The sequence below is a fragment of the Sesamum indicum genome, linkage group LG2 (assembly GCF_026168435.1).
Source record: "Sesamum indicum cultivar Baizhima isolate 11 linkage group LG2, ASM2616843v1, whole genome shotgun sequence".
NCBI lineage: Eukaryota > Viridiplantae > Streptophyta > Magnoliopsida > Lamiales > Pedaliaceae > Sesamum > Sesamum indicum.
In genome coordinates, this window is record NC_142658.1 from 14,664,898 (window position 1) to 14,686,719 (window position 21,822).

Sequence of the window (21,822 nt, forward strand, 5' to 3'; positions counted from 1 at the left end):
ACCATCTACACAGTTTATGTATATATATAAAGATCCAATCACTTTCTTCCACTCACATTAGGGACTCTACTATATATATTAATTAATGGAACATTCAAAATTAAATAACATTATCCTTAATCCAATCAAAATTACATTTCATTAGTTTATTATTTTAGTATGATTGTCATGAATAATGCACGCAGAATCTTTTTTATTTTTGAAAAGAAAATTTATTTTTATTTTATTTTAAGTCAAATAGCGTGTTGCGTGATTTTGATTGGCAATCATAAAAACATTCGGACTCCAATTATAAACTTCCGATGCTTAAGATAGTAACATCAATATGAGAATATAATCCGAATAGCGGTAAATATATTAACGAAAAAATGAACATATTTTTGAAGTGTTTGTTTATTTTAATAATATATATGATAATATTCTGGACATTCGATAAATTGCATATGTGGTCCCCACATCAGCTACATAGGAAGGGTGTTTTGCTTCTGCTTTTCTTTTCTTGTTTGTTTTGAAAAAAGAGTTTTGGGTAGTGATACACCTACTAATGGAATAGTTGACCATTATGATTTTATCTTAATTAATTATGATATAGATATTTATTTCTTATACATTATGGTGGAATTTCATTCGGTGGTACTTTGTTCATTCCCACTATCTTTTCCTATTAATGGGAATCCTTCTTTTATTATTATTATTATTGTTTTTATTATATTATTCTAGAATATATATTTTTACTAGAAAATGTTATAGCAAATGAGACTGATTGAGAGATATTGATATGGAACAATTATTTGGAGGGTATATTGCAGCAAGCTTATTTAAAATTTGATATCATTTAAAATATTTTCTCATAATTTAATAAATTTGTAAAAGATTATTGACTGATCTGTCGAGCTAACCCAAAACCAAGTGGATCGCACCTCTGAGGACTCAATTTGAAAGAGAGGTGTTTCCTTAACCCCAAAAGTCGTTCAATTTGTCACTACACTATCAAAAAAAGTAGAATTTGGTACGGATCCTCGACAGTTCCAAAACTCGTGCCATATAGGAACATGGCACTCAAGAGGAACGGTAGGTGGTTGATAACGTCATGATCCTTATTTTTATGTGTTTTTTTTTTTTTTTGGCATTGCAAAACCATTACTAAAGGTGTTCCAAAAAAAACTATTACAATTTCCATTCCAAATACCGGTCCAAATTTGAAAAAGTAAAATATTGGAACTCTATTTGAAACACTTTATTAAAATTAGTGATGGTTTTGAGATGATCTTTCCTATATGTGATACAATGAATGTACAGAAAAAATGACAGTTAGTAAATGTATTCCAAAATAAGATGCAATTTAGAATTATTTTTTAGTACGAATGTGGACTAGTATTAGAAAACCCGTTCCTAAGTATGATTTCTACTTTAAAATTATTGTGTAACAATGACCATGACTAAATGACTTCCGATTTGAAACGATTTTTATGTAATATTAACAATGTATTACTAAGACCGTTCCAAATACAAAACAAACAGATATATTTCAATGGATAGAAAACCGTTCCAATTTGGAGTCGTAGAGCCGTTCCAAATACAGTACAAATTGTAAATTAACGACTAGTTTTTAACGGCTATTTTTTGTGTTTCAGGAACCGTTCCAAATTCCTCTATATATATGTCCCTCTCTTTCCATTTAATTTCACTATCTTCTTCCATTTTTATTATATTATCTTTATTTCCTCAATCTCTCTCAAATTTTCTTGATCTCTCACTATCCCATTAATATTTTATACTCTCGTTCGTCAATCTGTCTCGAATTTTTGTTGGTATTTGAAGTTATTTTAGTTAGGTAACAACTTTAATCCTTTATTTATCAGTTGATTATATTTATTATACTTTTATCAATTAAATTTGATGTTATAATATATATATATATATGTGTGTGTGTGTGTGTGTGTGTGTGTGTGTGTGTGTGTGTAGAACTTATCATGTTAAGATAGTTGAAAAGATGGATGTATGAGAAGAACCTACTGAGGAGGGTGGGTATTACTCTGTAGTTTGAGGATAGAGTTACTGCATATATAGAATGACTCAAATCTTAACATGCATATATGGACGGTGAAAAAATTAAGTGTCTTTGTTGAAAATGCGAAAATAAAGTTTTCAAAACCTCGGACGACTTAAATGTTGACTTATATATGAAAGGTTTTATGCCAGAGTATTATAATTTGACTTCATATGGCGAGGAGAAGGTGCAGCAGTACTTTGAGGCTATCACTGCACCCCTTTTGCAAGAGGAACAAACTCTCGCTGCTCTTGAGGAGGAGGGTACCAGTACGCCTTGGGTGATGCTGTGTAGATGGATAGGACGCAGAGGATGATTTTCGATGCCGCCTGCCAGCTTTTTGATCTTCTAATTATAATTAGGATGGTGCGCCTGATGATGGTACGAGTTCCTGTTCTAATGATGCTGGGCTTAGTCCATATTACGGCGGAGCCCCTACAATTATGTATTTGGGCTGGCACATTAGTTTCACGATATAGTGCATACTGCCCAACAACCGTTATGGAACGGTTGTAGACAATCTCAATTGAGGGTTGTTACTAAGTTGGTGAATATCAAGACCGATGACCATATTTCTGAGCGCATATATGATCGAATATCCTAGTGGGCTAATCATATATTGCTTCGCGACCACAAGATATCTAAATTTTTTTAGATGGTGTTGGTGAGTTTTCATTTGAAGTGTGAGGTAGCGTTTTATAGGCCATCCGTACCAGCATGACATTAAAACATAATTAAAGCAAGCATCAAAATTCAGTACAAAACCAGCCAGAAAAAATCAGCAGTTTCAAGTGCCATAAATTTATTTTATCCAGATAATCTAAATATTTTACTGCAAAAAGATATATACTGAGACATTCACCTCAATGTTAATACATGTAGGCAACCCCACGTTCACTTTAATTCTCATAACACTTCAAACATCTTTCGAATCTTAAACTCAATATAAAGAGTTTATTTAACTAATAAACTAATGTGGGACAAGAATTAGTGTAAAAATACTCAAGCCACATCTACCTTATATACACATCAAGAACCAAAGGTTTTCCCATCATATTCCTACGAGGAACAACATCACTTATCCTTTTTCCACTTTATCTAATTTATGTATTAACATTCATAATTTAAGTTAATTGTTATTATAAAATAATAATATTAACATGCTAATTACAACAACAACATGAAAAATGAATTTATTCCAATTCAACGTGAAGTAGTACAGACTACAGAGGAAAAAGACAAACTATATTTGGGTGGTAGCTAAGGTTAGAAGTCGAGAAAACAGTGCATATATATAGAAATTGCAGTGATAGGTGCAATAAGCTAATAAATAGTGATGACAATATTTGTATGGGCAGCATGTCCAATGATGAAACCTTTCAGGACCCACGCCCAACTTGGCCTTGCCAGGTGCTTCTCACACTATGCACACCACTCCCATGCCCCCCTCCCTCTATAAAATAAAATAAAAATAGCATATGAAGGGGGGGGGGGGGGGGGTTAAGGGCAAATTAGTAATTCAATTGGATAAAAGGAGGGCCAAAATGGGAAGAGAAATTGCGACGTCATTACAACATGGGAACTATGTTAGGGTTGAGGAATATACATGGAGGATATATGTAATTTTATACAATTATGTTTCGATCTTTTCACGTCATTTTTGACGATATAAGACAACATATTCGTTACTTTTTAACATATAAATATTCCATTCATCCTATGGGATATTACTCATAATAATCTCTATGTTATCTTTTTTTTCATATATTCACCAACATTAAATTAGTACGATCATTCGATATTTTAATCTAAAAAATTTCTAATTCTTTCAATATCTTATAGTGCAATGAATATAGTACTGTTTGAAAATGATTAATTTATTATTTAAAAAATACTTCATAAAAAATGTCTCATTTATTTAATCAATACGTCCTGAATATTTTTTCACTCTCTTCTATTGACTACTTGTCAAAATTATTCGATATTTTACTATTTATATTTTTGAACAAGTTCTACAATTATACCTCCCTGAACTTAAATTTATCTTTTTTTTTCTTTTAAACAAATAGAAAAATAAACGCGACACCCCACAGACTTGTTAGTACACAACATAAAATTGATGTATCGTTTACTTTGCAGTAAATTAGGACCACTAGTGACTAGTCTTTAGAATTTTCATTTTCACATGATGTACTATTTGCAAATTTGTTAGGCATATTTATTACAAATAGGTTATAAATTCAACTAGCTTTGTTTGGTAGGATTTTATTTTATTCAAGTTCAAGAAAAAAATTTCTTAGCAATCCCTTGCCCGCGGCTCAACGTGTAGAAAGTCATATTCGGGCCTATACCTAATAAAATTAAATAAATAAGTAGGTTCTATATTATAAAATATACGACAGCCCATCGTAACGTACTCATTTATTTAAAATTATTAATTTACCCTTGAAACGATTTTTTGTTGAGTATGTAATTAGTGAATTCAAATATAATACCAAATCAGATTTCATGCTCTATCGTCCGGACAACAAAGATAGTATAAATTATAGGATATGTTACAGTTAACTCTTTTAAAATTTGACATAATTATGAATACCTTATTATTTGAAGAATTATAAATAATCTTCTCAAATAAAAAATAACTAGCGCGTCCTCCATACTGTTCACTGTTTAATTTAATTATACTAAAATTATATCTTACAAAATTTTAAATTATATGAAAGTTAGTTAAGGGTTTTTTTTTTAAATGAGATCAATAATATAAAATTATTTTTTTATTCAAATTACAATGCATTAATATCAGTTAAATTTACAGAAGTTTAAAATCACCAAAATAGGAACGAAGAGTTACGTCCAATAAAGTTAACTTTTGACTAATTGTAATGTTTTATTCACTTTTCTAATTGCTGGATGTAACATAAATTATTGTTTAATAAAATAATGATTTTATACTACTACCTATGTAATAAATTTGCACATCAATATTATATTTTTATTATATAATGTTACTTTACAATATAATTTTTGAAAAAGATAAATGAATGAAAGGGTAAAATAGGGCAACCACAATTTGGTAAGATCGATGGGCTTTCTTTTATAATAGTATAGATATATATTATATAGCTCGTAGATGGTGAGTTGGACATTACTATTTTACCTGTGCTGACTTATTAAAAAATAAAATATATATATTTGAAAATTTTTAAAAACAGAATTGAGTGTGAGCAAATTAAATAATTCATAAGAAATATCAATCCATAAAAATATTTTAGTAAATTCTAGAAAATATAAGTTATAATTCATAATTCAGATACGCATTTTGGTCAATTCACTACAAAAATTTGAAGAAAAACTTAATGAAAGCTAAACATAATAGATTTGTTGTTAAACAAACGTTAAAATTATATATATATTTTATTTAAATAATAATAAAAAATTATAATTATATAAAAAAAACATGAAGGGGTCAATAGGTCAAATCAATTTGTCCTTTAATATTGTGTACAACTAAGCCCAATGATTTTCTGGACCTCCTGCCTAAAACAAAAAGCCTATGCCAATTGCCACCAATACCCTACCCCACCCCCACCACCCCACATAGTAAAGAGAAGAGGCAAGTTGCACACTTGCCTCTTTCAAAGTTGCAATTTTTGTCAAGCTAAAAGAGTTGGTTGGAATCTCATGCAAGACGATGAGATAAATGAGATTATAAGTTGGAATTCTATGAATGTGATTGATACTCTATTTTTAATATTAATATTTTATTTTTTTATATTAAACGTATTGATTAATTTAAGAATAATAATGTATTAAATTAGTATTCGAGTTTGAATATACTTATATAATAATAAACAAATAGTAAAAAAATAAAAAAAATATGAGAGGTTTACTCGCTATTTAAAAAATTGATTTTTACTAATAATTTATAGAGTAAATTAAAATTCACTTCTTCTAAAATTTGACTTAATTATAAATATCCCTTATTGTTTGTAGCGAGAAGACATTTTTGTTTGACAACTATTATGGAGTATTTGTAATTTTTCAAATAATGATGGGTTCTTTATAATTATGGCAAAATTAAGGGAAGCCTGTTGTAATTTACTCAACAGATTACAGAACAAACAACAATTAACGCATATTGACCCAAAAAATTCTAACCCAATCGGACTCGAACCAATTACATTGCAAGTGCAATACACTTATTGTGTGATTGGCATACAGTTTAGGAAAAACGATCAATCACATGGCAAGTATATCACACTTGCTCTATGATTAATTTGGTTCGATCAAACTTAATTTGAGTAAGAATTTTTCGTTATTCGTGCATACAAATTGATTAACATTGACCATAGAATAAAAAGCTAATAAGAATAATTCCTCTCACGTAATTTGACAATACAATATAAAAATATTCGAGTTGTAATTTTAATAACCAACCAAAGCATATAATATACCATTACGATTGTTGCAATATGTAAACATGACGAGATTTATTCCATAACGTGATCAAGATGTGCTCAAAAGAATAACATTTATTCCAAGAAAAAAGCATCCAATTTTTTTTATTTTTTTTTATTTTTCAGTATTCTCGTCCTATATTGAAAATAAAACTAATCCGATTCAACGCGGGAACGAGAGAATTAAATCCCTCTCAACAAGTAGGACTCTAAAATATTGACGTCTTAATTGCTCATAAAAAAAAAATCTATTGAGAATGCAGTTTGCTTGCGACTGAATCAACAACTTTTGACATCAAATAATTCGATTCTCAACTTGTCGGAATACTTTAGAAAGTTTGACTTTGTTTATAAGATTTACGGCCAGTGATGGTGTATCATTTTTTATGTACCAACTTATGTTTTTCCACAAGCAATTATTAATTTCATTTTTGGTCTTTTAGTGTATCGCGTTATGTAATCTAATGTTGTAATTTTTAATTTAACTATTAGTTTAGTATTTAATATTTAATTATTTTTATTAGTTCAAAATGTTTCCTCAACCGAGTATTGAAGGAATAACGGTTGTAGCTGGATTATGATTAAATAGATTAGTCCATTCGATTGTTCGAATTAATTTTTTTTTTTTTGGCAGAAAAATATTATCCATATATTTATTGAGCCAATAAATTATTTTTACATACTAATCATACCCTTAGTGTTTATATTTATTAAAATCTCTTCATTGGTAATTATGGAGAAATTCAAAGAGATGCACTTTTCCCTGCGTTTATATGATATTTTGAGCACTTGGAATTGTTGATTTAGTTTTATTTTTTTGAATGGAAAAATCAAGTGTATGTATTAATGCACCAAATCACATATAAAGTGAAAGGGGTGTAACAAAAATGCTACCCAAAAGAAAAAAAAAAAAATACCCTTCATAAAATTTTAAATGTCCCAACAGGATTAAAGATTCGTGTATTTTATTTGGGTCGGATCACACTCCACTGACGTAACTCGATAATCTGTAATCGTTATCGCCGATCATCCAATACTTAGAGGGCAAAGATGTCAGCACGTGGATTCATACAAATACGGATATTTAATCATATATATATAAATACTCCAAAAATATTTGGGCCAATTTACATCATTTTTTAAGAGAATATTTCCAACTTTCGCCAACTATCATAAGTATCGAAAGGTGTTAGCTAAAGACCTCCCAACAAGTCTAATCCCAACACTTATTTGAATCAGCCCGCCCTCGAAACTATAGCAATCTCAAACTTACATTCTTATTTAATTAAAAAAAAAATCCGAAGCTTTACTAGCATTTTTCATTAAATATGCAATAAAATAAAAGATATTTCAAAATTCCATGAAATTTTAGTATATACAAATCTCAAATAAATTTTATGCAGCCCTTACTGCAAATTCCATTATTGGAATATAGCTTGAACTAACTTTATAATTTGTTCAACTAATTGAAGTAAAATAAGTTCATCACGTAAGGGGGAAAAAGGGCAAATCTCTCGACTTTTGTCAAATATAGCATGTGATCCCAACTAACATGCAATGGAAATTTAGTGACCTTTTATCCACGGGTCTGTTCTGGTTGAGGCGGAGGTTTCATAAATAAATTTTAAATTATAAATTTGAGTTATATTGAACGAGTAGATATATATTTGTTTTAGTTTATGTTGTATTAATGTACTGATCGAATATTAGTGTATTATTCAGTTTATTTGAGATATTAATATAACAATGTAATTAATGATTAAAAAAACCAGAAAGTGACTTTTTGATCGGCGGATTGAATCTTTTATTTTAAATTTTAATGTATTGTTTACTTCAATTAACATATACATGTCATGTTAATATTTAAGGAAAATTGTCCGCTCATCATAAAACCTAAAATATCTAAATTTTATAGCAATAGTTTTAATTTAAAAATATAATTATTTAAATAGTAAAATAATTTTTCAAACTCTGAGGGCGTCCGTGTAAACTCCACACTCCGGTACGTTTTACAGAAGAATTCTTTAAAAAATATATAATTCGTAAATTAACAAAGAATAAGTAGGTCAACTATTTTAACATTTCGTATTTTCTATTTTTGAAATAATATAATTTTATGTTGTTTTTGATAAAATGACAATAATATCCCAACATATCCAAAATCTTACGATAAATTATATCGATTAGGTTGAATTATGTAAACATCCCTCCTCGACTTTACGGGATAATTATGTATAAAATTTTATCCATAAATTGAAGGTGTATTTATTTTATGAATATACCCTCAAATTATATACGTATAAATTTGCAAAAGAATGTTTTAAAAAAAAAACATTCTTGTAAATAGATTTAATATTAAGAATATCAATATAATTTATCCAAATTCGACTAACCCTTATATGGGATTATCATGATTGATATTTTCTTTTTTTAAATTATTATTTTATTGATATATATATATATATATACAAGAAAATTCACATTATCCATGTAGAACTCATACTTTGGTTAATAAATAAGTAGAAAATTAAGACTAATTTTCGAAATTTAGCTTAATTAAATCCCTTAATAGAAATGAGATGAGCTGATTTGGACGAAATCATATTAAACGCAAATATAGCCTACAAGTTAGTTGAGTTTCATTAAAACCCTCAAACTTAACCTTTATTATTCGTCTCGATTTATAGACCTAATTCAGAAAAATGAGAATGTAATATATAATTCATTTTTCTATAGAAAAGTAAAGAAAAAAAAACAATAACCAAAAGGGTGAAAAATTTAAGTTGCTTTTGTTTTCTATTCCGCGACGGCAAACTTCAGAATTAAATGGATTGATAATGAGGCTTAATTTAATTGATCAAAATAATATCTTATTATTATGAGGATGTGAGTTTGAATTTCTACGGACAAATATACCTACTAAATAATATTTTTTTAATAGTAGAAATTCATTATTTATTCAATAATTAATAATTAAAATTTATAATATAATTTATTTAGACAAATGCAATTAAAATCCTAAATTTTACAGAAGAAACTCCAAGAAGTTTGATTTAAACGGCAATAAACCAAATTTATTAGAAAAAATCTTGCCATAACTTTAAAAGCGAGGAGAAAATTCAAAAACCAAGAAAAATGACCATGAAAATTAGACTTAGATAGTCCTATCCATATTCGTATGGTTAAGTATTCTAAATTAGAGATCATTGCAATATTGATTTCGCTTGTACAATGGTTCTTACACAGATATATGGTCTTATTCCCACATACAACATTGAATGATGCAGTATGTAATGTAATTAATGTCTACCTAAGATTAGAATACGAGACTTTTCATAAAAAAGCCTTGAGCCTGAAATATTGAATTGTAATCCCTAAATACTGTAATTTATGTTTTTTTTTTTTAAATCCCTACACGCACCCACTGACACACGCATTGTCCCATTGTGTGTGTTACTATCGGCTTTTACCGAACTTTACGGGCTTGCCCTTGAAAAGATGGAGAGAAGACTTTTGAAGGGTATGAATGATTAAAATTTATCGCTCACAGTCGATGTGGGATGTATGAGAGCATGAATTTATTTATGATTTGAGGGAAGAATCTTTGATTTAATAGAAAAAAGATAATGGTAGCATTGCAAGAAAATATAGGTTAAGAAAATAGAGGAAAGAGGAAATGCAAAATGGTTGATGCATTGCATGGTTAGTACAAAGAAAGTTGTGTAGAGAGGAATGGGAAAAAGGTTAAAAAGGGCTTCCACATTCAGCCGCTTTTTTTCCTTCCCCTGTGGCCTGTTGCTTACCCTCTCCTCCTCCTATATTTATTCGCTTTTCTTGCTCTTACTTTTCTGATCCTCTTCCTCAACTGCCCACCCCACCTCTCTCTCTCTCTCTCACACACAGACCTCTCAGCCCCTCTTTCTATAAAACACACGCACAGAAATATATATCTTGTGTGTGTATATATATATGCCAAATTGCGTGCTTCGGGTTATGAAAAGCCCATGTTAAGGACCCATCTTTCATGGGTTTCTCCTCTCTTCTTCTTGGTACTTGTATTCTCTCTCTCTAGATGTGTGTTATGTATAAAAATATATGTATATATTAAACACTCTCTAACACACACACACAGTCACATGAGTTCTTTCTTTATGTTTGTATGAGGGGACTGAATATTATTTTGTTTTTCAGGTTAAGGGGAAATGGGATTTTGGTGCTAATGTAGGCATAATCTTTCGTTATTGAAAGCAAACAGAAGCTATGGATGCTTCTTCCTTGGAGGGTAAAGATTCTTTATCCCTTCTCTTCTTTTTTGGCAAAAGTTCTCATCTTGGTGTTATCTTCATGTTGTTTCATTGAAGGATTGCTCTGGTTCTTGATGTATAAAGATTTGATTTGTTATTTCTTCTTCTTCCGAAGATTTTGTGAATAATGGGGTGTTAGATTCATGGTTGATCTGTTTGATGGTCTGATTTCACGCGTGATTTCCTGTTTGTTGAATTTCTATTGATTCTTTTTGGATTTCTTTTTTCGATGAAATTGACACCACACAGACACAGACACGCATGCTCACACACTCACGCACACACTTCATTGTTGCTTTTGCTCCTATTTCTATTTGCCTTTTAACTGCAAGTAAATGTGTCATAGTCCAAGAATTACCTGCTCTGTGTGGGTTTTAACGCTTTGTTAATGATTTCAAAGATGCTTATGAAGAAAAAAGTGATCGGTTGTGAAGATCGAGTGAGGCGCCAGCTGTCCTTTTCTTGCTTTATTTGTTATCTCTCTCATCAACTTGTATGGATGGTTGGCTATGATTGTTGAACTAATTCGTAAAGTTTGGTGATCTGATTTTTAATGCTTAAAGCATTGTACTGCTATTTAGTTTGCCACTCATCACGAAGGTAAACGCGGGCAATTGATTTTGGGCTTGGAATAGTGTATGTCTACAGTTTCCGCTGATCACACGAATTTGCTGTTCTTTCTTTGAATTTATTCTGTAGGGCTGTTGGTCCTTTTTGTATTTGTAAACTCAATGAGTCAATAGTGATTATGACCAATTAAATTTCAAAAGAGGATCCAAGAAAGCGTGTCCAGTGTACGCACTACTTGAGATACTGGGAATAATTTTTTTCGACTTGATTGCTACGTCTTTCGGCTTCCTGTATTTGATTATGTGGTGCTTCATTCTTCTTTGATTTTGCATTCACTTATTCCGTCTGTGGTCCGGCTTACTGTATATCAATTAAGAGAATGAAGCTGCATGCATCCAAGGGGACGAAATCTTTGGTGATTCTATCATTTTCTTGAATAATTTTTCTACAGTTGTATGGAGTTAAGCGGGACATTGGAAAATAATAGAAGAAAAGTTTTAAGAGCTGCATGGTTTCGTCCCTTTTCCACCTAGTATTTATATTACTTTCCCTGTCATTTTCCCTTCTGAAATAATAATTTATTATTTTTGATATTAAGTTCTAAAACCATCAAGTAGTGTATGAGAGAGTACTTTATGTTATATAGCTACTATGCAATTTTGATGACTTTTGTCACTTTTGAAACCAGCATTGCTATTTGATCCATTGAAGTGCAGCAAGTTGAGTATGGAGGCAAAGAGAGAACTAGTCTATGCGGTGTCAAAGTGGTCAGATGGTGCCATGGAAATGCTACATGCTTGGAGCCGCCAGGATATATTGCAGATCCTCTGTGCAGAGCTTGGAAAAGAAAGGAAGTATACTGGGTTAACAAAGTCAAAAATAATAGAGCAACTTCTGAAAATTGTATACGAGAAGAAATCACAGGAGCGAGGATTTGCAAGTATTTCTGAAGTACAGCCTACATCTGAAAATGGTGAAAGGACTCCTAAAAGGCAAAGGAAGTCTGACCACCCAAATCGTCTGCCTATTGCAGCAAATCCTGCTGCAACCAGTGTGCCTGAGGTTGATCCAGGTAATACTGTATATTGCAAAAATTCAGCTTGCAAGGCTAAATTGAACCGAGAGGATGTATTTTGCAAAAGGTGTTCATGCTGCATTTGTCGCCAATATGATGACAACAAGGATCCCAGCCTCTGGTTAATTTGCAATTCAGACCCCCCGTTTCATGGTGTGTCATGTGGTATGTCTTGCCATCTTGAATGTGCCTTACGACATGAAAGTTCTGGCATATCAAAGGATAGGCAGGATAAGGGACTTGATGGGAGCTTCTGTTGCGTATCTTGTGGAAAAGTGAATGATTTGCTGGGGTAAGTGTCTGGTCTTGCTTCTTATTTATTCTGTTCATTTTCTGGTATATCCTTATGATATGCAGCAGTATATCTGCGTTGCTTATAGATATGCTTGGATAGTTACAATATGGTTTCCGATGCTGATATATTTGCTTGCATAAGCCTGTGATATATGCTTCCTTAATGATAAGAAAAAGGTAGTTGACCCATTGGCTTGTTAATAAGATAACGTTGCTTGAGGTCATTTCTGATACTCAGTGGGCACCTGCGAGTCTTAGAACATCACTTCAATTTTAGAACCATTACTTCATTTTGATGGTTATTTTACACAAAGTTGGCTGCACTTCTTTTTAGTTGACACACCTAAGTAATTTGAATGTCTAGAGATCCATTATATAATGTGCCGCACTTGATTGGAAAAGTCAAGAAAGGTGTAATTTGTTTTACAAGATGCTTGTCAGGGTAGTCCAACTTTCTTCATGTTATGCATGTGGAAGTGAATAGGCACTCTTCTGTCTTCTTTGCTGACCCTTAGTGTTATACAACATATGGCCATTCAAATGATGACAATAAGCCTTGCGCCCGCCGCCCCCCCCCCCCCCCAAGAAAAGAAAGGAAAATGATGAAATAACATATTAACATGTAGAATAAATAATGCAGATCTTGGAGAAAGCAACTGGTTGTGGCAAGGGATACGAGACGGGTCGACATATTGTGCTATAGGCTCTCCTTAGGCCAAAAGATTCTTGGTGGTACTAAACACTACCAAAAACTATGTGGGATCATTGATGAAGCAGTGGAAAAGCTTGAAGATGAAGTGGGTCCTCTAACTGGTTTACCAGTAAAGAAGGCTAGAGGGATTGTCAACAGGCTTTCATCAGGCCCGGAAATTCAGAGACTTTGTGCTTCTGCTGTGGAGTCTCTTGACTTGATGCTTTCTAAAAGAGTGTCTGATATGCTGTCTGGTGCTCTCTCTCTCTCTCTCTCTGCATTTGTGTATTTCCCTCCCCCATAAAAGCAAAAAGAAAAGACGGAATATTATTTCTGCTTGTTTTACATTCTTTTGCTCTTGAGTCTGGTTAACATAAATCTTCACTATCCGGCTCATTCCTGGAATTTGTTTGATCTAGATTGCAGTGCACTTGGGTCAAAACTTGTCCGATTTGAAGACATTCATGCTTCATCAATTACAGTGATTCTGAACGATGATGATTCAGATGTGGGAGGTGTCATGGGTTATGTGTTATGGCATCGAAAGGCTGATGATATAGTCTATCCTACAGAACCTACATGCAGATTGTTTGCACCAAATACAAAGTTGCTGCTATCTGGTCTAACTCCTGCTACCGAGTATTTTCTCAAGGTTCTTACTCTTGACAAAGACAAAGAGAAGGGCTTCTGTGAGTTTCAGTTCAGAACTGCAAGTTCTGAGGATGAGGTAAGAAATCTGAGTTCCAAGAGTTCAGAAGTAGAAAGAAGTCAAAGTCCAGCTACTAACTGCAGCAGTCTCTCTAATCCTTCGTCGGTGGAAGACGAGACCAATAATGTCCTGCCCTGCAGCAACGAGGATGAAAATAGAGGAGATAATTATCTTCCTTTTAGTTGTAATGATGACAAAAATGCTGCTACAAATGTACTTTGTGACAGCATCAACTGCTTGGATCCGATCCAAAAGGAGACTAATGGAGATGAAATTTCTTTGTTGGATGAAGAAAATAGCATGGGGAAAATCAGCTGCATACCAAACAGCGATCAAACAAATTTCAGAAACAAAGAATTGTCAAACGGACGGATGGTCGAGGAAACGAGCACTGGTAACAGGTCTAATATACCTTTGACTGGCTTGGAATGCGTCCCCTATGTGGATAATTCAGAAGCCGGCTTACAAATCACTCCCTGCAAGTTGGAGAACTTGAAGAATGGAGCTGGATGGAAAAATAAACGAAAAAATGGGAAAGGTATTGACGCGGTGCCTGAGAGGGACGAGGAGCCTCAGGCTGGCAGCTCATCAAAGAAGAGAAGTGGAGAGAGACGAGACGAGGATTGCACAGGTATTGGAGACAAGGATTTTGAGTATTACGTGAAAGTGATCCGGTGGCTGGAATGCGACGGTCACATGGAAACGACATTCAGGCAGAAATTCTTGACCTGGTACAGCTTGAGAGCAACCCCTCAGGAAGTCCGGATCGTGAAAGTATTCATCGATACATTTATCGAAGATCCTGAATCTCTCGCCGCACAACTTGTCGACTCCTTCACCGACATTATATCAAACAAGAGATGCTCCACCGTGCCATCCGGATTTTGCTTGAAGCTTTGGCACTAAGATATGCAAACGGGTCTTCTTGCTTCCATCATTGTAGGATTGAGCATGCAAATCTGGGGACATTTGCCTGCTTTATTCTTTGAATTTAGACAAAAAATTGTTAAATCATTCTTCATTGGAATAGCATCATTCAAACATGATACTTAGGATTTTGTGCCCTTCATAAGTGCAATATCATTTGACTATTTCTGTTCTGCTATAGAAATTCCTGAGTAATTTATACATTTTTTGCTACTTCTTATTTAGCTTCCAAGAATTTATGACATCCCTGAAATGCAAGTCCTAGAACAAAGGTAATGTCTTTTGCTTAATCTTCCAAATGTTTTATCGTACTAAACAAACTAAATAAATGTTAGACAAGTTCCTGAGACAAAACCCTGTAATTTGCTGGTATAATTTTGTCGTCGATCTCACCTCTTAAATCCCATGATTTGATTATGAGCAGTGATTCTCATCCATTTTTGCATTTTGATGGTGCTATTGGTGTAAGTTCAATCTTTAGATAATCGTTATCGACGCGATCAAACATGTGATTTTTGTTTACTTTGCTTCTCAGTGAAAATGTGGTGGCGGACTTTTTAGATAGTAGTTGTCACTCAAATTGGATATTTTTACGCAAAAGACTCCTATACTTGTGTCCAAAAATTGTTGCTAGGATGATCGTACGTCTCTTACTTTTTTTAAGTTTTTCGATTTTACTGAAATAGTAGATATTATAATTAAATTAATTCAAGAAGAAAATGTTTGTTAAAATAGACAGGTGATAAACAAATAAAGAAATTTTCTGTCTATGAGTCTCGCCATTAGTTTACTTCATACTAATGACAAACTTTTCCGGGGGATGACTAATTATTACTCCAGGCTGAAGCAATAAATATAGAAACGGTGGGCTCAAACTGAAACCCCAATGCCTCAAGGATGAGCCTCAACAGAAACCACACACCAAGCACACACTGCAGCAACCAAGATTCTAATCTAAATTGGATTTGATTGAATTTAAATAAATTATATATTTATCGTGTGATTGGCATACAATTTAAAAAAGATGACAAATCACGTAACAAATTTATTATATTTATTATGTAATTAATTTGATTATATCAAATTTAAAATTTTTCATCAAAGAAAAAACATGTTTGGAGAGCATGTCGTGATAAAACCAATGCTTAAAATGCCTAGCCTACCTCATTTCTCACCACCTTATTTCCTCCGCCACCCTCTAACCAATCCCACCTCACTTCACAGTTCCCCACCACCTCTCTTCTTTGTCCTTTTCCCTAACCACTTTTCCTTCAAAACCTCAAAACACACGCATACACACAATCCATCCTCACTTCTTCTCTGCATTCTGCTCAACTTTGCTCCAAATAACCTTGAAAAAGTATAAGAAGAATGTCTGTTTCAAGTCTCTCAGCTCCTGCTGTTGCATCAAGCAATATAGGGCTGAAACACAATTGCTCCAAGCTTTTTGCTGGGAAAGAGTCGGTTTCTTGGAGCAAGAATACTGTTTCGAACGGTTCAAGGACGTGCTGCATGAAGGTAAGTTAACAGTAATCTTATCAACTCTTTAGACTTAAACGGACAGTGTTTGATCATTGTACTTGGTTCTTGACAGACATGGAACCCGATAAATAACAAGAAATTCGAGACCCTGTCCTACATTCCACCACTGTCGGAACAGTCGATCGCCAAGGAGATCGAGTACATGATCAAGAAGGGATGGGTACCTTGTATCGAATTCGACGAGGTACAACATTTCAACCTGCAAAAGAGAAAGAAAAAGGGGGGGTTTTACAGCTTAGAGTTATGTTTTTGAAATTGAATATTCATTTTTGTTGTTCTGTTTGAATTTTGTTGGGAAGGTGGGATATGTGTACAGGGAGAACAGCAGGATGCCAAATTACTATGACGGGAGATACTGGACACTGTGGAAGCTGCCAATGTTTGGTTGCACAGACTCCTCGCAGGTGCTGAAAGAAATTCAAGAGTGCAGACAGGCATACCCTAATGCTTACATCCGCTGTTTGGCATTTGACAACGTAAAACAGGCGCAGTGCATGGCCTTTCTCATCCAAAACCCCAACAACTGAAACGTAGTCTGCTTTTCTCAAGATTTCTCTGTTTTCAGTATTGTTTCATAGTGTTGTCTTTTTGCAAGTGTAAGAATAAGACCAAGGTTGAATAAGTCTGTTTTATGGCCTAAGAAAGTGAGAATGATGCAAGTCCCTGGCCAAAAATCCAAAAAACCAAGGACTATATGGCTAGATTGCAATATAGAGCAATTCAAAAATTCAGAAGTATTCTGCTATAATACCCATATTCTGGACCTTTTTAAGAAAATTGCACAACTACCCATGTAATAAGAGAAACATTATCAACGAGGGAAACACCAAATTCATGGAACAACTGTTCTAAGAAAACAAAAGCAACAGTAACATGTATGAAATAGAGTCCACGAAAGTGCGCATTTACACCATCCATAGAGAATTGCAAGCACAAAAAAGTTAAATAAATTCGTTGTTTACAGTTGACACTAGTGTTAGAAGAACAAGAATAATACTGCACCAGAAACAGCTTAGAGAACTTGCAATCCGTCAATGACTGTGAGAATATGGTACAAATACATTTCTCAGTTATACAACTAATCTGGATTTGTTGCATCTTTCCAGTTGTTTGATATCAATCAAGAAGGATCTCCATCTTCAAGGAATGGCATGACAAGCACTTCTCTCTGCATTAAGAACAAAAGTCTTATGAATTGAAGGGGGAAAAAACCATTATTTCAAAGTGAAATTGATGCAGCACACATGGAAAAATCTAGAACCATCAGTAGGGTTCAAAATGGACCAGAAAAGATACAATTATTCCAGAATAAACAAATGAAGATGAAGATTATTCCACCTCTTCCTCAACTGAATATTTGAACAAACAGGCTCCAATAATGCTTAAGGTTGGATATCTTAATAACTGCATTATTCCTAATGGAATAGACCTGCTGTTAAACTTTTCGCCAACTCCAGGATTAATCAGAAAATAAGGCCTGGGATCTATGTATGCCAGGAACATTTTAGATTTACGTAGAATAAGAGTGAAGACGGCTAGGTGCAATGAAGAAAATGTTTCTAATCATGAAACCAATATCTAGATTTAGAAGTTGTGGCGCTTAAAACATACATCTTCTTTGTTCTTCCTCTTATAACTTTGGCATGGATCCAATTGAACAATCTGTCTTCCTTCCTCAAATGCTTCGTGTCACCAGCTTGCTGTCCCTCCCTCTCATAACTTCTTCATCCCATAGAAATTAGGATTCCTGATACCTTCTCAGCCACTCAAAACCAAGGCCAAATAGTATTAAGTTGCTGCTTTCAGTTGTTTTGTACACCATCACCATATTCCAGCCCTCTTATACGCATCAACCCCATCAGATAAAAAGGCTATCATATGTATAATCAACCAAAGATTATTTAGCCAGAATCTTGTTCTCTTTTAGCCACAATTCTGAGTTTCAGCAAAAGATAATCTCAATGTCGAAAAATCTGTTCAACACCATGGTATACCCATACTTAGTTCAGTAGTTGGTCTATCATAAAATTGTACAAACAGATCCACATAACTAGTTGTCCTTTTCTCCCATTACACATCATATGTTCATTTAATTGTACTGAGGTAATCTTAGGGGAATAAAGTATAACATTCTCAAATACAATTTAATATTAACTAAATACAATGTCAACATCTTAAATGGACACCACTGGATTTGCTTTTAACATGACAATGATTAAATGTATGAACTATAGAGAGAGAGATCAAGAAGTACAAATCATATGAATGTAGGTCTACGAATGGTATGAATGTCAAATAGGAAAACTTAGAGCAATTCCTGGAAGATACAGAAGTAGATTTTTATCAATACGAGACTCCAAAATTAGGGATAAACACAATTCAGTTCAACCATAAAAGCATTATGAACGCTCTGATAATATGTCTATTAGCAGAATCAAAAAGTTGAAGGCCAGAATCTGGCAGCAACTTAATTCTTCAAATCCTCTGAATCCTTAAGGTTGGTGGAACCGATTCTCTAGCTCCTATAAGGTTAACTAGGCTATAGCACTTGTTAGAACATAATACTCAAAGAAAGAGGCAGTTCAAAGAGTTAGCTTCTCATTTTACTGATTTCAATGCCAGATTATTTTCAACAACCATAATTTCCAATACTCTTCCACAAGTATTTGATAACAAGGAAGCACAAGAACATGGAAGTCCTTATTCAGAATTTCATAGAACTCTCTGTGCAAGCCTTAGTAAAAGTACACATAAGAAACAATTCCAACCACGTTTGTTACATGTAGGAGGGTGATACTTGAACATTGTCACAAAACCAATTCCCATTGAACTTGACATGAAATTTTGTCAAAAGCAACATAAGAATAAGGAGACTGTGACGCCACAATATTAATAAAATTTCACAGGCAAGTGCTAATGTTGAGCATAAGAAAATATTTCCTTTTGTCTTAAAAATGAGAAAAAAGACTGGCAAAAATTCAATTCGTAGACCAAACGCCTGAAACAAGAACAAGTTTCATATGTTTCTAAGATAATAAATATGATTGATAACTAAGACAGAGATGATTTACACAATCGGGCATCATCCCAATTCCCCATTCATAATGTAAAATCAATTAAGCTAGCTCAAACCACATAAGTCACAAAAGAAACCCTAACCTGAGGGGAATGGAAATCCTCTCTCCTCTAACGATTGCGTTCAGCAGGCAAGGGGCGATTGAAGCCCCCACGGCGGTTCATGTACTGCCTTGGCTGCCTCTTCGTGACCTTTCTCACGGCACCGACGTCGTTTCCAGGGACCGGCTTCCCCTTCGTGGAATCGAACCCCACAGGAATTCCAAATTTCTTCATCATCTCTATCTCATCCTCATCCATCAAATCCCCATCCTTATTGCCAGCATCGTTGCTAACAGCATTCTCCTTTTGCTTCTTGTCTTTAGAAACGACGTCATCCTTGCGCTTGTCCTTGTCCTTGTCCCTGTCCTTGGAAACGACGTCGTCCCTATGGCGCTTCCGAGGAGGAGAGCTAGGGGAACGGGACCTGGAGCGTGAACGTGAGCGGTGGTGCCGATGCCGGTTCCGATGCCGATGACGGTCTCTCTCGTCGGGGGAACGAGTACGAGATCGAGTGTGGCGGGATCGAGTGCGGTCAGGCGTACGGGAACGCGAGCGCTTGCGGTCGCGCTCACGGTCACGGTCCCGGTCACGGTCAATGTCACGGTCGTCCCGGTTTCTCCTCCGGTCACGGTCTCTTTCTCTATCTCCGTCGCGGTCGCGGTCGCGGTCGCGGTCACGGCGGTCGCTCATGGCGGAGGAAGGAAGGAGTGAATTTGAAGAGGTGAGGTTTTCTGGAAGCAGCGGGGTTTATAGCTACTTGCTAAAATATCAAGGGTTAATTTGAGCTAAAATATTTATTTGTAAGTTGAGATAATAAATTAATATAAAAAATAATTTAAATATCAAAATATAAAAGTCAATATAATTTATATGGCAAAATATAATTTATCCAAATATTAATTACCAACATTTTGCTCTAAATAACCCTATATTTTACTTCCGTTTTCCTTTTCTTTTGTAATATTTTAGCTCAAAATCATAGGTTAATTTGATAAATATTTTTGGCAAAAGACATGTTAAAACTCGGATAAATTAAAGCCACTTTCTCTGTAATTTAGCATAATTATAAATATTATCTTATTGTTATAAATATTACAAATACTTTTCTGATTTTAACGTTCATTTAATAACGAGCACATTCTATTAACATTATTTAGATTTATATTCAATTTTTATGTTGAATTGATATAAATTATGATTTATATATTTTTAGAATTTGTTTTTTTCAAATATATTGTTCTTATTATTAAAAAATTTCAGCAATAATAAAATAATAATGTTCACTCCACCGTCTACTAACTACATAATTACTTTCTATTTGAGATGAGTATTTGTTATTTTAAAAGATACTTATAATTATGTCAAATTTTAAATAAAATAGCTATAATTTACCCTTAAAACTATTATAAGTGGTATTTTAAATACGAGGGATATGAATATTGGAACAAAATAAATAAATTTAAGACTTCAAAAGCAAGAACAAAATAGGTGTTGAGAATTATAAGCTGTGCAATTATCAAGTATTATTTAATTTGTCATTACAGCTTACTAAAAATTATTTAAAATGTTTTATAAGTTCAAATATTTTATAAAAATTCCTTTTGAGTTTATAAGATGTTATATCTTATTTTACTGGTAAGATTTCAAAACATTTGAATAAAACAAAATCAAATGTAACGGTCCTTTAAATTTGTGTTTAAAATTACTTTAATCTCTCAAATTCATGTTTCAACTTTAGTAACCTTAAAATTTTAGTTTTAATCTCATATTGATCATTCTGACAATTTTTTTTTACAAAATTTTAGCTGGATTTTGATTTTTTAGATGATGAATGGTTAATTAGTCTATCTCTCTGTCTTAAAGTGAAAAAAGTGTTGTCACTTCTTGTTCGGAAATACTATGCGGACCCTTATTTAAGGACTAATAAAACGTGATTTTGGGACAAAAACACAAAGGTGGAACACGGCTAGACGTGTTCTTTCGATTTGCGCGTTGAAGTTCTACATTAAAAACACGGTCATATTGTGCAACACGACCTGGATATGTAACTTTTGGTTTTGGATGCTAAATGTACTTGTTTGAAAAA

General features: G+C 33.3%; 3 protein-coding genes across 5 annotated transcripts; 2 read left to right on the top strand and 1 right to left on the bottom strand.

Annotated features, from left to right (window-relative positions):
* The first annotated feature begins 10,321 nt into the window (after positions 1 to 10,321).
* VIN3 (Fibronectin type III domain-containing protein) lies at positions 10,322 to 15,280 on the top strand. Of its 2 annotated transcripts, none has more exons than XM_020691782.2 (5): positions 10,322 to 10,556; positions 10,699 to 10,789; positions 12,098 to 12,748; positions 13,391 to 13,695; positions 13,861 to 15,280. In XM_020691782.2, the coding sequence occupies exons 3-5, from the start codon at positions 12,108 to 12,110 to the stop codon at positions 15,054 to 15,056; spliced, it is 2,142 nt and encodes a 713-aa protein (XP_020547441.1). In that variant the 5' UTR covers positions 10,322 to 10,556; positions 10,699 to 10,789; positions 12,098 to 12,107; the 3' UTR covers positions 15,057 to 15,280. The 2 variants fall into 2 exon arrangements, with proteins under 2 accessions (XP_020547441.1, XP_011069923.1); XM_011071621.3 differs by having other exon boundaries at positions 10,323 to 10,556; positions 12,070 to 12,748.
* A 1,001-nt stretch (positions 15,281 to 16,281) lies between these two features.
* Positions 16,282 to 17,263, top strand: LOC105155701 (ribulose bisphosphate carboxylase small subunit, chloroplastic). Its single transcript, XM_011071622.3, has 3 exons — positions 16,282 to 16,595; positions 16,672 to 16,803; positions 16,919 to 17,263. Exons 1-3 carry the CDS (start codon positions 16,449 to 16,451, stop codon positions 17,144 to 17,146), a joined length of 507 nt encoding a protein of 168 aa, XP_011069924.2. The 5' UTR covers positions 16,282 to 16,448; the 3' UTR covers positions 17,147 to 17,263.
* A 273-nt stretch (positions 17,264 to 17,536) lies between these two features.
* On the bottom strand, positions 17,537 to 20,506 carry LOC105155896 (U4/U6.U5 small nuclear ribonucleoprotein). 2 transcript variants are annotated; one of them, XR_016064039.1, is made up of 3 exons: positions 19,779 to 20,506; positions 18,231 to 18,592; positions 17,537 to 17,787 (listed from the first exon to the last, which is right to left on the bottom strand). XR_016064039.1 is itself a non-coding variant. In XM_020691943.2 (2 exons), the coding sequence occupies exon 1, from the start codon at positions 20,424 to 20,426 to the stop codon at positions 19,806 to 19,808; it is 621 nt and encodes a 206-aa protein (XP_020547602.2). In that variant the 5' UTR covers positions 20,427 to 20,505; the 3' UTR covers positions 17,537 to 17,787; positions 19,779 to 19,805. The 2 variants fall into 2 exon arrangements, 1 of the variants encoding a protein (XP_020547602.2); XM_020691943.2 differs by lacking the exon at positions 18,231 to 18,592 and having other exon boundaries at positions 19,779 to 20,505.
* Positions 20,507 to 21,822: the final 1,316 nt, after the last annotated feature.